Source organism: Aptenodytes forsteri, unplaced genomic scaffold, assembly GCF_000699145.1.
Source record: "Aptenodytes forsteri isolate BGI_AS27 unplaced genomic scaffold, ASM69914v1 Scaffold193, whole genome shotgun sequence".
NCBI lineage: Eukaryota > Metazoa > Chordata > Aves > Sphenisciformes > Spheniscidae > Aptenodytes > Aptenodytes forsteri.
This window is the reverse complement of record NW_008795405.1, coordinates 8277994-8293505: the sequence shown is the minus strand read 5'-3', so window position 1 is coordinate 8293505 and position 15512 is coordinate 8277994. Positions and strand designations below refer to the sequence as shown.

The 15512-nt window shown below is 41.3% G+C and overlaps 1 protein-coding gene across 1 annotated transcript in view; it reads left to right on the top strand.

Annotated features, from left to right (window-relative positions):
- KCNK10 (potassium two pore domain channel subfamily K member 10) overlaps positions 1–4738 on the top strand; it is a 73203-nt gene extending 68465 nt beyond the window's left edge. The window contains exons 6-7 of the mRNA XM_009280758.1: positions 1940–2082; positions 4115–4738. Of these exons, the coding sequence (XP_009279033.1) occupies positions 1940–2082; positions 4115–4738 (767 nt within the window). The remainder of the gene's footprint in view (positions 1–1939; positions 2083–4114) is intronic.
- Positions 4739–15512: the final 10774 nt, after the last annotated feature.

The following is a 15512-nucleotide window of genomic DNA, read 5'->3' as shown; positions in this document are numbered from 1 at the left end:
GCTCCCAGGGCTCTGTAGTCCTTCTTGATAGTCCTCAGACTGCTCCTGGCTGTGTCACTGGTGCCCACGTGAAGCAGCAGCAGCAGATAATAGTCAGTGGACTGTACGAGGCTTGAGGGCCTCTCGGTGACATAATGGAGCTGTGCTGATTTATTTCACCTAGAACGTGTCCCAACTCTTGGCAAACTGGGAAAGTTTTTGTACTACTGTTGGAGATACAATTGTGGATGGAGCCTGAAAAAACAGAATATCTGATAGGCTGAAAAAAGTGGTCTCATAGTGGACTGTACGAGGCTTGAGGGCCTCTCGGTGACATAATGGAGCTGTGCTGATTTATTTCACCTAGAACGTGTCCCAACTCTTGGCAAACTGGGAAAGTTTTTGTACTACTGTTGGAGATACAATTGTGGATGGAGCCTGAAAAAACAGAATATCTGATAGGCTGAAAAAAGTGGTCTCATACTTTCTCAGCCACCTGATTACTCCGTAAGATAGACCTGGACAATCTGTTTCATAGCAAGCTTCCTCAGGGACACGTATGATAAGAAGAGCCTCATTGTACCATAGCAACAGCAGCCCCCACCTCACATTGTTTCACACTCTTAAAGACTGGAAAAAACAGAGTGATTCATGTTGTCTATGGGGAGAGTTTAATATCAAAACCAATATGTGGGTCCCTTCCAATTCTCAAATGTCTGACCTTCTATGGGGATGTTTGAACACTGTACATACAGTCATACTGAGTCTGGATAAAATTAAAGAGTCACAGGAATGTCTCAGATTGCAAAAAGCTCAGGGGGAAATGCTGAACTGTGTTGTCTGGTGATTTTAATGGGGGAAAATCCTAAAATCTCTCTGTAGTCATACAGAGGTACAGGTTGGTGTCTAGCTCTTGACTAACCAAGGCTGGAGTCCAGAAAATATGCAATCCTCTGCCTGAGTCCCCCGGTAAGCTTGCTCTTCAAGCAGCGATTTACACAGGTACCACCAAGGTGGTGTTTGTTCACCTGCACTGAGGGATATGGCTGTGCCCATGGGGCTGTGCAGACTCTTTGCCACTGCTGTCTTCAGCTCAGGGCTGTGCCTACCTCTCACTGGCTTTCATTCTTGCAGTGCACATAGCGCTGTGATAGAACTGGGAGTCTCCAAAGTGAGGTGGTGGCTGCTTTCTTTTGGAAAAGTTTATTCTATTCTGTGGTAGGCAGCAGCCTGGCTGCTACTGCACTTACTTTAGGCTCTTCGTAGTCCATTAGATTTCCCAAATGTCTCATATACTTGTTTTACCAGATCATCCTGAGAGTTGCATGAAGACCATATAGGATATTTGTTGCTTCGTTTGATCCATATCTCCTCTCAAGCCACTGGCCAGAGAATGCACCCCTATAACTAATACCCAAGCAGACAGTATTTCCTTATTATCAGGGCTGATACACGGTTGGCTTCCTGTCAGATATCCTGATTTGGAGGGGAAGACATAGGTCCTCCTGCACATAGGTCTCTCAATCCTGTAGATAAAACCAAAAAAATCCGGAAACTCTGTAACCTGAGGGGGTTGAACTGTAAAGTTTCTCAACTACCAGGCTGCAGGCAGTTCAGAGTAAGGAAGATTACCTGTATTAAACTTTTTTCTTGGAAATACGTTCATGCTGTTGCAAGTACTATCAAAGCAGGAATTTCAGACTTGCTTCAGAGTATGAGCAATATAAAGAAAAGTGTTTACTAGGTGCTCTGGCAGGTCACATAGCAGCAGAACAATAGGTAATTTTGAAGAGACTTAAATTAAGAACACACTGTGTTCCTCCCATCTGACAGGCCTCTCATCTATTATTAGAACTACAGTGGTGTTGGCAAGAGTCAAGAAATACTTTCTCAGAATTGCAGATATTTTGTCATAATTTTGGCATCTCATGATTCCTAAGCATAAGTATGCTTATTTCAGGAGGAAATGCTGACATCCATTACCGGGAGTGGTATAAACCCTTAGTGTGGTTCTGGATCCTTGTTGGCCTTGCTTATTTTGCTGCTGTCCTGAGTATGATTGGAGACTGGTTAAGAGTCCTGTCCAAGAAGACAAAAGAAGAGGTATGACTAGTAATTTCTCAGTGGTTTGTCATTTTATGAGAGAGCTTTAAGTGCCTGATTTCTGCTTATCTAAAGAAGGATGCTCCTCTGCATGACCAATGCTCAATATTCCCCATGGTTTACTCCACTGGCTGCCTTTGGTATCAAGTTAGCTCTGATCTTTATCTCCTTCACAAAGGGAAGAAAAAAAGCAACTGAAGTAACCTAGGTTGTTACACCTCTATCAGTACTACCAAATACACAGGACACATCAGTAGGATTGCAGTTATGGAATAAGAGAGGCCAGCCTTCACTCTGAAACTAGCTACAAAATTGTGATAAAAATTTCAGTGTTCTCTCTTTAAAAATTGGAGATGCATGGGTTTTGAAGACATTAGTTGGCTATCTTCATTATGAAACAAGAATCTGCCTTTAAACCAGTTTTATATTGAGTTTTCCCACCTTTCCCTATGCCAGAGAATATGGTTCTGAATAAAGGTTTAGATTCAGGCTCCTTACTGAGTACCATATTATTAAAAATTGAAGAAACTGAGTAGTCAGCATCAGGGAGAACATGATTAAATTCACTCAGAACATGCCCTGTGTGATACAAAGACAGTATTGCTAATGCTTCACTCAAATAAGGGTGGAAAATAGAAGACAATTGCCATGACTCTAGAGCTGAAGCCTATTGTGGAGGATGTTAATAATGTAATTTCAGTTTTTAAGGCTATCATCTCCTCCTGCATTACTAGCAAAGCTAACCTGGCAGGGTTAGCCAAAAAGCAGCCACAGACAAAGTTTGCCAGAGGGGTAGTGCTGTTTATCATATATGAAGGCATCTGCGCTATCTGAGGCCCGGTGCATCCCCTGTGCACCTCCATTAATAAAGAGGGCTTCACAGAGAGTTTGGCTGTCAGGTTGATCATCAGCAGGCACCTATAGGTGGGAATCTGATCTCTCATGGTGGATGTTAGATTCCTGCTGCCACAAGTAATACAGTTCTAAATGGACACCTGCTCATCTGGCCTGAGGAACCAAAGATGACTTCCTTGTGGATCACTGAATGCAGAAACTGAGTTCTGGCTACAGCAGCCCAAGCAAACCATTGACATTGGTGGGCTCCTGCGGACATCATACTCCTGAATCTGTTCTCCTTTAGCTGAACTTTGGAAAAGGCCTGTGTTGACTGAGATATTGCTTGGTCATTTATCTTCTTTTTTCTCACTTCGGAAGAAATATTTATTCAATACAGCAGCCAGGTAGGTGCTTTGTTTTTAGCCATTATTCTGCTCTCAGGTGCAAAGGAGTAAAACAGAGCAAAACAGTGAGGCATTTAAGGACATGCTCATGGTGCCCACACAGAATATTTGTTGAAAACTCCTCCAGCTGGCTTGAGAGGGTGGTATTCAGACAGTTATGCAATGGAAACTTCCGTTAAAGACAGCTATATTTGTCCCTGAGAATGAACCCTAGACTGGATCAGTCAGAGGTCCACTTGAAATTATCTAATCAGTATTTCCAACGTTAATTGCTCTGTGGCTCTGTGGCACTGAACAGAACCCTCAGTGGGACTGAACAGCTCCATCCATGGACAATACAGGAAAATACATTACTGTATTGCTACATTGGTTGTTGTGCTGTTCTGAAGCATATTGGTATAACTATATGTGATTAATTTTGCCCACTCCTGACCATCTACTGCTGACATGTCAGGAATTTTGTTCTTAACCAAGGAGGGATTAGCATGAACACCACCCATCATGTAACACAGCTATAAAATGTGTGGGGTGCCAAATGTGAAACAGGCAGACAAGTTATATGCCACATAAACTATTAGCTAGTCACTAGTTGGGGTGTTTAGAGCTTGCCCAGTATAACCACTTTGTTGCTGAAGTTTGGGTCCAGATGGATGCACTGGAGCTGGGACTGGTCTCCGATTTTATGCCAGAGAAGAAAGTGCTTGTGCTGCTGTTCCATAGGAAAGACTGTCGCTTCATTTTGCTTTTCCTTTTTTTTTTTTTATTTATTTCTCTTTCTTGTTGTGGTAAAGGTTGGAGAAATAAAAGCCCACGCAGCGGAGTGGAAAGCGAATGTGACAGCTGAGTTCAGAGAGACACGGAGGCGGCTCAGCGTGGAGATCCACGACAAACTTCAGCGGGCAGCCACCATCCGGAGCATGGAGCGCAGGCGCCTGGGCCTGGACCAGCGAGCCCACTCCTTAGACATGCTCTCTCCAGAGAAGCGTTCTGTCTTTACTGCCTTGGAAACAGGACGCTTCAAGGCCTCATCTCAGGAAAGCATCAACAACAGGCCTAACAACCTGCGCCTTAAAGGGTCAGATCAGCTCAACAAACATGGGCAGGGGGCATCTGAGGACAACATCATTAACAAGTTTGGATCGTCTGCTAAGATGACCAAAAGGAAAAACAAAGACCTCAAAAAGACCATCCCTGAGGATGTGCGTAAAATTTACGAGACCTTCCGAAACTACTCCTTGGATGAAGAAAAAAAGGAAGAGGAGACGGAGAAGATGTGTAATTCTGAGAACTCTTCTAGCACTGCAGTCCTGACCAACTGCATCCAGCAGCACTCAGACCTGGAGAATGGAATGATCCCCAATGAAACCAAAGAAAGGGAACATGAAAACAAAGCGTTACTTGAAGACAGAAATTAAATGTAAAAGATGCTTGACTTGAATTAACAATGTTAGTGTTTTTATATACATATATATATTGAGACACGTGCCTTATACAGACTCCTTATTCAGTCTGAATTATATAGCATCGAAGAATATTTCACTGTGCCATAAAGACTCAAGCTTGCTCTGCCAAAACAAACCAGGAACACAGCACTGCAGAATGGCAACAGAAAGCTACACACATGGAAATTTCAGCCTGTATAAGATTACCAGGGCAAGACACAAAGGAAGAGATTGAACCATGGCAATATCACCAGAGTGCTCCTACCATGACCATGGCATAATATTAGACAAAGGGCAGCTATGTAAGAAGAGCCTTTGAAAGGGATGAAAAGGGATCTTTGTAATGGAGTATGCATCCATAAAGCCTTCCCCTGGTGACTAAAAAGAGGAGAAATGATTGGAGTGAACTAGAAACTTTCAGTAAGGCTTAGTTTATGTTTTGGCACGTGATCCAAGCTAGATTTTTTTTTTTTTTCATTTTTGAATCAGATGAATTATCTTTCTAAACTCCAAAAGAATGTCCATAGACAGCCACCAGCTGGGTGCTGGTTTGAAAAATCAACACGGACATATTTAAGGGTCGGATTGCTCTTTTCATTAAAAAATAAAACAACAAAAAACTCCGTGGGTATTAATCTTAACCAGTGACAAAAAAAAAAGGAAAAGAAACAAATGGATTTTTTTTCTCGTGTAGGAAATATTCAATGTAAAGTCACAGCAAGAAAGTGCATATGAAGAAAATGCAACAACTCGTGCTATGTTGTTTAAAAGAAGAGAAACATTAATTTAATGATATTTGGCTAGGTGTATAAAACAGTGGGCCAACTGGTTTTTTTAAAAGAATTTCTCATTCACACTTTCTACCACTGAAAAAAACCCTTCAATTTTAATGCTGTAAGACTATGAAGACAGAAGGAAAGCTATAGCTTTTGCATGTCAGCAAACTGCTGTTCTCTGTAGCTGAATCTGAATTTTTAAAAATAGACATAAGAGCATATACACTATTCAAATGAGGGCCAGGGCAACCATAGAATCTCAGGGCTCTCTGCCCCTTTTGCTGGGTTTGGGTTTAGACATAAGCTGCAGTCATAATCTCAGAAGAAAAAAGAAAAAAGAAATTTAGGAAAAGAGGTTGAGAAAAAATTGGTGGTAATCTTTTAAGTGCTTATAGCTTTAAGTGCCATTAATGCTGTCATATTTTGTAACTTTTTAAACAAGTATTTTGAATTATTTGTTTTATTTCTTTTCAGGTCCTATTTTTGTTTGACATTTGCTACCTTCTTTCTTGATAAAATCTAAACATGAGTTCTCTGCATTTCTAGACTAAAGTGAAATGTAACCAAACTGTGGGCGATTTTTAGAAATTTTTTGTGGTGTCTGGACATACGGATATAAGAAATACAAATGTCCCTAGACTTTACAGTAAATATTCAAAGAAATGGCTGCAAAATAATTAATGGGAATTGCAAAACACACTAAATTTTTGTAGCCTCAGCCTGTGGGCTACTGTGTTTGCCATTGCAGATAGAAGATTTTGCATGCTGGAAATGAGATACACATGATTGCACCAGCGATGCTTTCCCTGCGCATTCACAAAATCCTAAATATTCCTGCAATTCAAACTGCACCCTTATAGGTAAAGTAAGCATGGATGTAGATGGCAGAGACATACCGAGTCTTACGAGCTAGTCAAACATACAGACACTCGCAGGTCATACAGACACAGACTTTTGGAATTGCCTGCCCATGTCTACATCCACAAAAATGCACGCTTCATTTTCTGTGATAGTTTCTGAGATTTTACGCACAATGACCCAACTCAAAATCTAACTGGTCACCAGAATATATGATTGCCATGGCTATGAATCAAAGCATGGCAATGCAAATGCAAATTTTGAGTATGCATATTTGCATATCTAATTGACTCGGCATGATTTGCAGGAGTGAGCCAAATTTCACTAGTGCAGAGGAGGAAAGAAGTTCTCGGTATGTTCTGTTTGCTGGTTTACTTCACTTGAAAAAATATATCATCTTTCTAATTTCATTATCTGTCTGAAAATTAAGGATGAAAAAACAATGTTTGAAAAATTTCAGGTCATTTGGGATTGCTTTAACTCGATAAGATCCAACAGAAATTGAATTCTGCTTAGTTCACCAATGAATCTCTTAAGGTGCGGGGCTGCACTCCGACTTTAACTTACTGGAGGCAGGGCGGTAAGCCCAGTCCCCAGGGAAGGTTTCATCTGTCTCAGGAGCTGCCGTGGCTCCTGGAGGCTTTTGTGTCACACAGCCCTCTGCTCGGCTTCACAATGACGCAGACGGCAGCTTGTGGCCATCCTCAGATCCCGTCCTCCTCAAGCCACAGGCAGACACCAGCAAGATGCAGGTCTGTTCAAGCATCGGAGTCCTTTAGCCCTCTTGTTGCTCCTGGTTTTGGGCAGGCCTGGGATGAAGTTCAGCCTCAAGTGCCACACGTGAGCAAATCTTCTGAAGTCTCACTCAGAAGTACAGTGAATCATGTTGTGCTAATTCTGTAGTGCCAGGATGGATGAAGCATACCTGGATGTACTAAGGTTTTCTGTTGTTGAGATCTGGGGTTTTACTGTGGCCTGGTGGGAAGTTGGGAGTGAAAGCTACAACTTAGATTTGCATTTGAATTCCAGAAAAGGTTCAGAAGTGCTCAGACACGCGATTTGGGTCCTGGGAATTAAAGTACTGCCTGGTTACACCATCCTGCGCTTTGCTTGTATGAGGGATCAGGCACACAAAAGCATCTCATCTGACTCTGAAAGCATGTAATACATACAAAGTGTGCTAACAATTCTCCTTGGTTATGAAATGCCAAAACCAGCATCATGCATGCAGTGTTATTTGTTCCTCAACTGAGTTCTTCTCACAAGAAATGCTTGCCTGTAATGGAAAAGTCCTGCAGAGATGCACAGGCAGCTGTAAGGATATGGGAGATGCATTTCCTGTATGTGAAATGTAAGGCTTACTCATCGCCAGAGCATTTCTGCTGATTAGGGTCAGGGAAAGCAAAAGTCTGTCTTGTACGACTTGTCTGTGTGAGCAGGGAGTTGGACGACGAGCAAATCATGGAAAATAGGTCAACATGGACAAAGTGACTGAGGAGACAAAGCTTGGTGGTCAAATTCAGAACTGTTTGCTCTGATGGGATAGAAGGACAATGAAATCTTGCCATGTTTTTAATCTCTCACTTTCTGAGTTCTCAGTATGTCCCCTGTCCAGATGCTAGCTGATGGTGTGTGTGTCACACTCTAGTTTCTACCTGGCCATGCCATGCAGGAGTCCCTGGCTGACATTTTATCAGATGTGTCTTCAGCAACTCCTGGTTTGGGATATGATAGTTTCAGGGACAAAGGGTGATGCTGAATAAACTCCCAGTGAGATACTGAACAGAGCATTTGATGACCTTTTACATGAAAGCAAAATGCTCTCTCATTCCTTTTCATTTCTGTGTCTGTGAAACTTGCTGAGAAAGCTGCCAGTCTGCTACTGGAGTAAATATTTTCTCCTACATGATTGCCTATTGAATACCTCACTATACATAATTTTTATTATAATATGGGAAGTGCAAATGGTGTATTGCATAGGGGGCCAGACAGAATTGTCTGACAACTAAAATGACATTTTAATGTCTTAAATTGCTTCTCCCCTTGTAAAAGCCATCCATTGGTTTTAGTTGTATGCAACAGCTTGGGAGAGAATCTCAGTTCAAACATCAAGTGTTTTTACGGCTAAAATTCTCATCCTTTGGCATTTAATAATACTTATAAAAAACTTCTGATGATATTTCTAGTGAGGCTGTTCCACTGTTATTGAAAGTTTTAGCAAAAGGTAGTCTGAACCACATCCAGAACTCCTTGCTCTAAATTACATCCTTTCACAGCAGCCTGAAAATAAAAAGTCAAACAAAAGGGTGACTTATTGACTTTAACTCTCAGATCCTGCCCTGAGCACAACATGACTTGACACGGGAATTGGGACCTGAAAGAACAAAGGAAACATGGATTTTCTATAGCCTCAGCCCTCACACGCAGAGGACGACTCAGCTTCTGTTTTCCCACAACTTTCAGCTCTGCAGTCCCATTTTCTACCGTCTTGTGCAGGAGAATTCTGGCATGCTCCTTTGGGGATCCTCCTGATCCATTAACCATCACTGAACTTGTGCAGATTTTGCATGAGTGGTTTTTGAAAAGATTTCTAACTTCATCCATGTGGCAGTCTGTGAATTTCATTATCCTTTAATAGGGACCATTATTTCTAATAAATGTTATTAGAAATAATAGTAAATAAAACCCCCAGTGTTTTATATTCATGAAATCTGATTTTGGTTGTTGCTGTGAAATTGGAAATCATCTGAGCTTCTGCTGTCTGGCTTTATGATGTCTCTAGTACAAGTTTGCTTCTTCCAAAGCCGTTAATGGGCTATGCCAGAGACTTTCTGCAAAATTCTCTAACCCACAATAAATGAAAGTATGTATGTGAGTTCAGGGTGTTAAAAACCCTGTCCTTAAAACCCTTGCATTTTCCTGAAGAATTTGTGTTTATGCTGTACATGGGCTGTTTGTTTGCCAGCTTTTGTTTTCTCAGGGGCTTATTTGTGTTGTCAGGTTGCATGATGTCTGCTAGTCTCACTTTTCCCATCATCCACTAAAAATAAATAACAGGCAAAGACCAAGCTTTATGTTATGTTGCATACTAACCTAGAACAAGAAATCTTCTACTAAACAGATACGAATTTGAAAGGTGACCGGGAACTGCTTCAGTCCTTCCTGTACATTTATTTGTTCTGAGCTATGTTTTGTCTAATCTAAGGCCAAAATCTGCCCCCATCAAGTCAGTGCAGTAAAGTGGAGCTAGCTTGTTATTTTTAAGCTTTTTAGAGCAAAGACCTGCTGTTTTAACTCATCTCCACAGTGCCATTTACACTTACTGCGATGGCATTATATTAATACTAAATACAAGTAAGCCCAGCTTCAGAAACTGTTCCCTAGACAATTAAATATCAATGAAAACACAAAGCAAATCAACACAAATCTATGAAACTGAAATACAGACTTGTAGATTAATGTATGAAAACAGTTGCCTGAAATATATCAGCAAAAAAATGCAGATGTGAAAACTCCTTTAGGTTGCCTAATTCTTCCCGAGGTCCCCATCTCCTTTACTACCAGTAGCAGTTACTCTCCTTAATACCATTGCTGAGCCGGACCATATTTTTTTCCTCCTGCCAGTGCCACTGAAGTACATAATGATGTTAGACTCTGTTGACTCATGCTGTTGAAATCAAACACTGAGGAAGCAGTTGCGAAAGCTAATTTGGGGGTGTCCTGATGTAGCCAGTACATGCTCTGTGAGCTGGATCATGCTGGGTTGAGAAGGTCACTCTAAAGGCAGGTCTTACCCACAACACTGGTGAGTTCTCAGGAACCGGTCGAAAAAAGGCCCTATGCGAACACGTGCACATGCCCACCCTCCACACAGCACATAACACTGAGGAAGCAGTTGCGAAAGCTAATTTGGGGGTGTCCTGATGTAGCCAGTACATGCTCTGTGAGCTGGATCATGCTGGGTTGAGAAGGTCACTCTAAAGGCAGGTCTTACCCACAACACTGGTGAGTTCTCAGGAACCGGTCGAAAAAAGGCCCTATGCGAACACGTGCACATGCCCACCCTCCACACGGCACATGTAATCGGTTCTTGCACACAGATTTAGTGGTGATGCCTCCCCCCTCCATGCAGGTAGATGTGAACTTCTGTGCTCTCTCATCTCTGGTTACAGGTCACGTCTGAGCTGAGTCTTATCACCAGGAAATAGCAGTGCTGCTGCTTTCGGGGGAAAGCGGACATTTCTCTAGCAAGTGGCCTTTTGAGGCAAATAGGATCTGCTTTCCTTGGCTGAACTCCTTGAGAGCAAATCACAGGCAGGTGATATTTGGCATGTGAGAGAGAACACTTTAGTCTCCCAAATATATTCCACCCACATACTCTTTTTTTCCTTGTGAGAGCTGGGTGCTTAAAGAGGAAATCTTACGGTGCCTATTGTGAGATGTAAGCCAAACATACCAGCTTTCAGCCTACCATTTAGCAGTTTCTCAGATCCTGGAGTCATGTAGTAGCTATAATTAGAAAAAGGCAGGATTTGTATCTGCATCACACCTTCCCAACAATTTAAATTTATTCAGGCCAGTGTTTCAATGTAGTTTTAGACTTAATTTTTTCCAAATTCTAATAGAATTTGATCTGGACCTTGTGGACATGGCTGAGAAACCATTATTATTCATTTTCAGCCTTGCGTTTGAAAAAGAACTTTCTTAAAATTTGGAAAAACATTTCAGTGGGATGCTGATCTACTATTTTTCCTGATCAACTTCAAATTATAGTATAAGCAATCAGTAAATCCACTTGCAGGGCTGTTCTATCTACTCTCTTGTCTCTGTCCCTCTTTCTCTCTCTCTGTAAGATTTTATGGTGCTTTAGAAAGGCATTTTCAGAAAAGGGACAATTTCATAAATGTCATTACCAGGGTACAGAGCAGAATGTGCTTGTACCATCTTGATAAGTTTTGCTGCTATTGTCTTTATTTTATGATGTAATGTTTTACAAAGATGGAAAAAAAAATTGCAACAAAGACCTTCTGGATGACGAAAACGCTTTTCCTGTTGTTTTTTTCTCTCTCTGTTGTCCTGTCATCCAGCAAGGGCAGAGGAGCTGTAACTAATCTTCCCTTTTGCGTATCCCTGTGAAAACAGTGTACTGCCGGTAATCTCACTGTTGCCAGATCTTTGTGCTTGTTTTTGCTCCTCCTACCTTTTCTCTTTGGTTGACAATCCAGATTGCAGTGTTTTCTGGGTCTGTAATTTGGAAAGCAGTGGTGCTGGGCTGGTTTCAAAAGAGAGGCACAAACTTCCAGCCATACTTCTACTTGTACTGAGCCATGTTTCTGCATCTGGTGACCAGTCAGTAGGGAAGCAAGAAGCAGAGCTTCGAGGAGGCTCCGTCTCTCTTTCCTAGAATCTCTCCATAGAAATTATTTGCCAGGATGTCTGGAAGAAGTTACTAACGCAGAGAGGAGGGAGGAGGTGAAGCTTTTTGACCTTGGGAAGCACAGACAAGATTGGGATTGTATTTTACTGTGAATTCTTTTGTCTTTTTGCAGTTTTTTTGGTGTCTTCATGTTGACTACCTTCTATGCGAGGCCTCAGTTTCCCCTGCTGCCTTGTTTTTTCATCAACTTGGGAAACTGCAACACAGGCCAGTCATAGTGCACTCACAGAGGGTGCGAACCCTTAAACTACGGTTCCTTTGTCAGCAAATGGGAGTGACAAAAATTCCTGCAAGCATGGTTGGTACTTCTGTATAGTGTATATAGAGACCCCTCAAGGCTGAGCCTTCTCTTGACTTTGAGAGAAAAAAAAGAAAAAAGCCTTCTCTGGACGGAGCAAAAAAATCTCCCATGTTTTTGTGCTACTCTTTATATGCTGTTTATGCTACACAGTCCATACTGGTTCTTGCTACTTGTTATTTATTAATTGTGTAAGTCAAGACATATTTCTCCAAAGCCCACCCCCTATTTCCAAATTATCTCTCTTCCCCTATGAGCATGTGTCTCTTAATCGGACCTGCTTTAGCTACTCTGTATCACTCTTGTTTTTCTTGCAAAAATGGTTATTTGCATTTTCTAGTTTATGCACATTCTCATTCTGCTTGTTCACTTGATTTCCATTTCCAGGTCATGACCTTATCAAGCTACAGCTGTTTGCTCTGACTTTGTGACCTATTGCTTGGGATAAGCAGAAGGCTACTTTGTTTTTAGAGTCCTCCAGCAAGCTGATTTATCTAGCCAGCTGACCCAAGTAATTGTTTCTAGAGGTGATTGAGAAAGACAATGAACAAAAAAAGCAAGAGGGTGGATGTGTGACAAGTTGTGAAATACTTTTTTTCCACTCCAAAATCTGTATGCAGGATGCTAAGGGTGGCACTAAGATTCTTGCTGAAACATGATTTTCTCAGTACAGTCTGCTGTTTTGCATAACACCAACTATTTTTGAAACAAATTGTTACATGGTAGGAAAAAGATTAAAGTTGCATTAAAAAGTAATAAATTTAGAACTAACATACTAAAACTGAATAGCGCAGGAAGGAGGATCCCACACAGATTTCACAGCACATTGCTTGGGCCGGCAGGTGTCAAGCTGCTTTCCGGCAAAGCTTTAGATCATTTCCATGGAGGACACTGGAGGCTTTCCTCACTGCAGGAGACTGCCTCTGGGTCATCCCTTCCTTCCCTTCTGGCACAAGGTGCTGATGTTTTTCTTGGTGGTGCTCTCTTGACGGTGCCATTTCTTGGGCAGAGCCCCCTGCTCTCTTTTGGGAAAATGTCATTACTGAACCAAATTTAAACACGATGGATAGACACCATAGGTTTGACTTGAAGCAGTTAGCTAAATGGACCTGTGCCACTATTTCCTTTTAAGTATTATTATATGACTAGGAAGAATAAAGCAGTAAAATAAGGTTGTATTATGTTCCAGAGCATGTTGGGACTGTGAGTCTTGGTTGTGCACATGAAGAACTTGTTTATCCTATCCACTCTATTAAACTGAACCGCAATGTGCCAAATAGGTTAATTGGTGGGGGTCCAAAACTTCAGTCCTTCTCTCTCATTTAGAACCATGAGAATCACTTTTAAAAAAGAAGAGTGTAAAATGAGCAACATAGTCCTACTTTTTAGCAGAAATCTGAATATTTCTTGAGGTGGACAACTGACTTTCGTGTTCAACCAAAAGCAGGAAAAACATGAATATTGTAATTCCTGGGAAAAAGAAAAACAAATGGACCTGTGCCACTATTTCCTTTTAAGTATTATTATATGACTAGGAAGAATAAAGCAGTAAAATAAGGTTGTATTATGTTCCAGAGCATGTTGGGACTGTGAGTCTTGGTTGTGCACATGAAGAACTTGTTTATCCTATCCACTCTATTAAACTGAACCGCAATGTGCCAAATAGGTTAATTGGTGGGGGTCCAAAACTTCAGTCCTTCTCTCTCATTTAGAACCATGAGAATCACTTTTAAAAAAGAAGAGTGTAAAATGAGCAACATAGTCCTACTTTTTAGCAGAAATCTGAATATTTCTTGAGGTGGACAACTGACTTTCGTGTTCAACCAAAAGCAGGAAAAACATGAATATTGTAATTCCTGGGAAAAAAAAGAAAAACAAACAAACAAACAAACAACAAAAAACCCCAGACCAAAACCTTTTCCCTAAGCCACTATCTCACTGAACATATCTGGACTTCTGTGCATTTTATGCTTTTGCAGGTGGCATCAATGAAAATAAAGACATGCACACTGCGTTTTGCTCTTGTTAACCTTTCAGAGCTAATCCAGCAAGGAGAAAGTCAGCTGGCTATTAATCCCTTGTATGCATTATGTACAGATCTAACAATTGCAAGTTAATTGCTTCCCCTTGCATGAATATCTGGGCAGAAAAAGAGACACAGAAAATTCCACAAAGGATAGAGTTTGGCCTGCAAACCTCTTCTTCCTACGAGGGTTTGTGGGAAAGAAAGTACCCAGCATGTTCCAGAGTACAAGCTGGGAATGCAAGGATTGAAAAAGAAACAAAACAGCACAAAACAGTAAACTGAGGCTGTTTTGCAAAGAGTCATTAAAGACAGACAGGAACCTCATGAGGTCATTTTTATGATGTCACATTACAGACCTGGGGGTGACTTTAAGATGTTGCAGCAGGAAAAACAAGAGCTCTAGCAATCATTGTCACATCTGTTAAAGTGTCTTGAGAGGTTGGAGCCAGGCTAAGTGATACTCCTCCACAGTGTGAATACAGCAGCAGGCTTTTGAGGGATTAAGCACAAACAAATGATGACTGTGTGTTTTGTTACAAGTGAAATAAGCACTATCTGAGTAACAAGAAGATTTCCAGTGAGCCTTAGGTGCAGAAGGATACAAGTTGTGCTGTCAGATTTACACTGAAGTGTTTAATCCTCCAACTGGGGGGCGGGTCTCAAAGACAACAGCCTGCTCAACGGTTCAGCCCAGACTCCTTCCTAGAGCAGGTCCATCTTGAGGGGAATGCATGCTGTGCTGTGAAGCCAATTATATTGTTTTATTTCCATTTCTCATTCTGATGTAGCTCGATTTGATAAACTAGACATAGTTCGTCAGGTTAAAAAACCCAAACAAAATAACAACAAAAAACCCCTTATAGGCTGCAATTGTCACCTTTTTCCCTTGAATCCCTTCTGTACAGTTGCCTGCTGAGAATGATTTCTAACAAACAGCACAGTCTTGCTGTTTGAGGGAAGGTGTATGACTGGATTTTTCATGGGAAGGAAAAGAGGAGGAATCCCCCTGAAGCCTAGGCTTGTCTTAAAATAAACTGGAAAATAAAATTTTTACTATGTCACCCTGCAAATATGAACTCCTTTTTAACAGGAAGTTATTTTATCTTTTACAGCTTAACAAGAGCTTTAAATGAATAATTTCATTTCTGCTTTTCATCACTTAAGTTTCCTGCCTTGCTAAGTCTGCTCTGATCTATTAAAATAGGTGGTGTCCTCTCTGTAGACTGGACCTCCCTCACTCAGGCTGAGCACTAACAAATTAGCCATACCCACTTGCAATCCTGCATGAAGCAATCTGATCTCATTAACTTTTATCTGGCAGTTCCCAAACAAGCCAATTTAATGCAACAGCA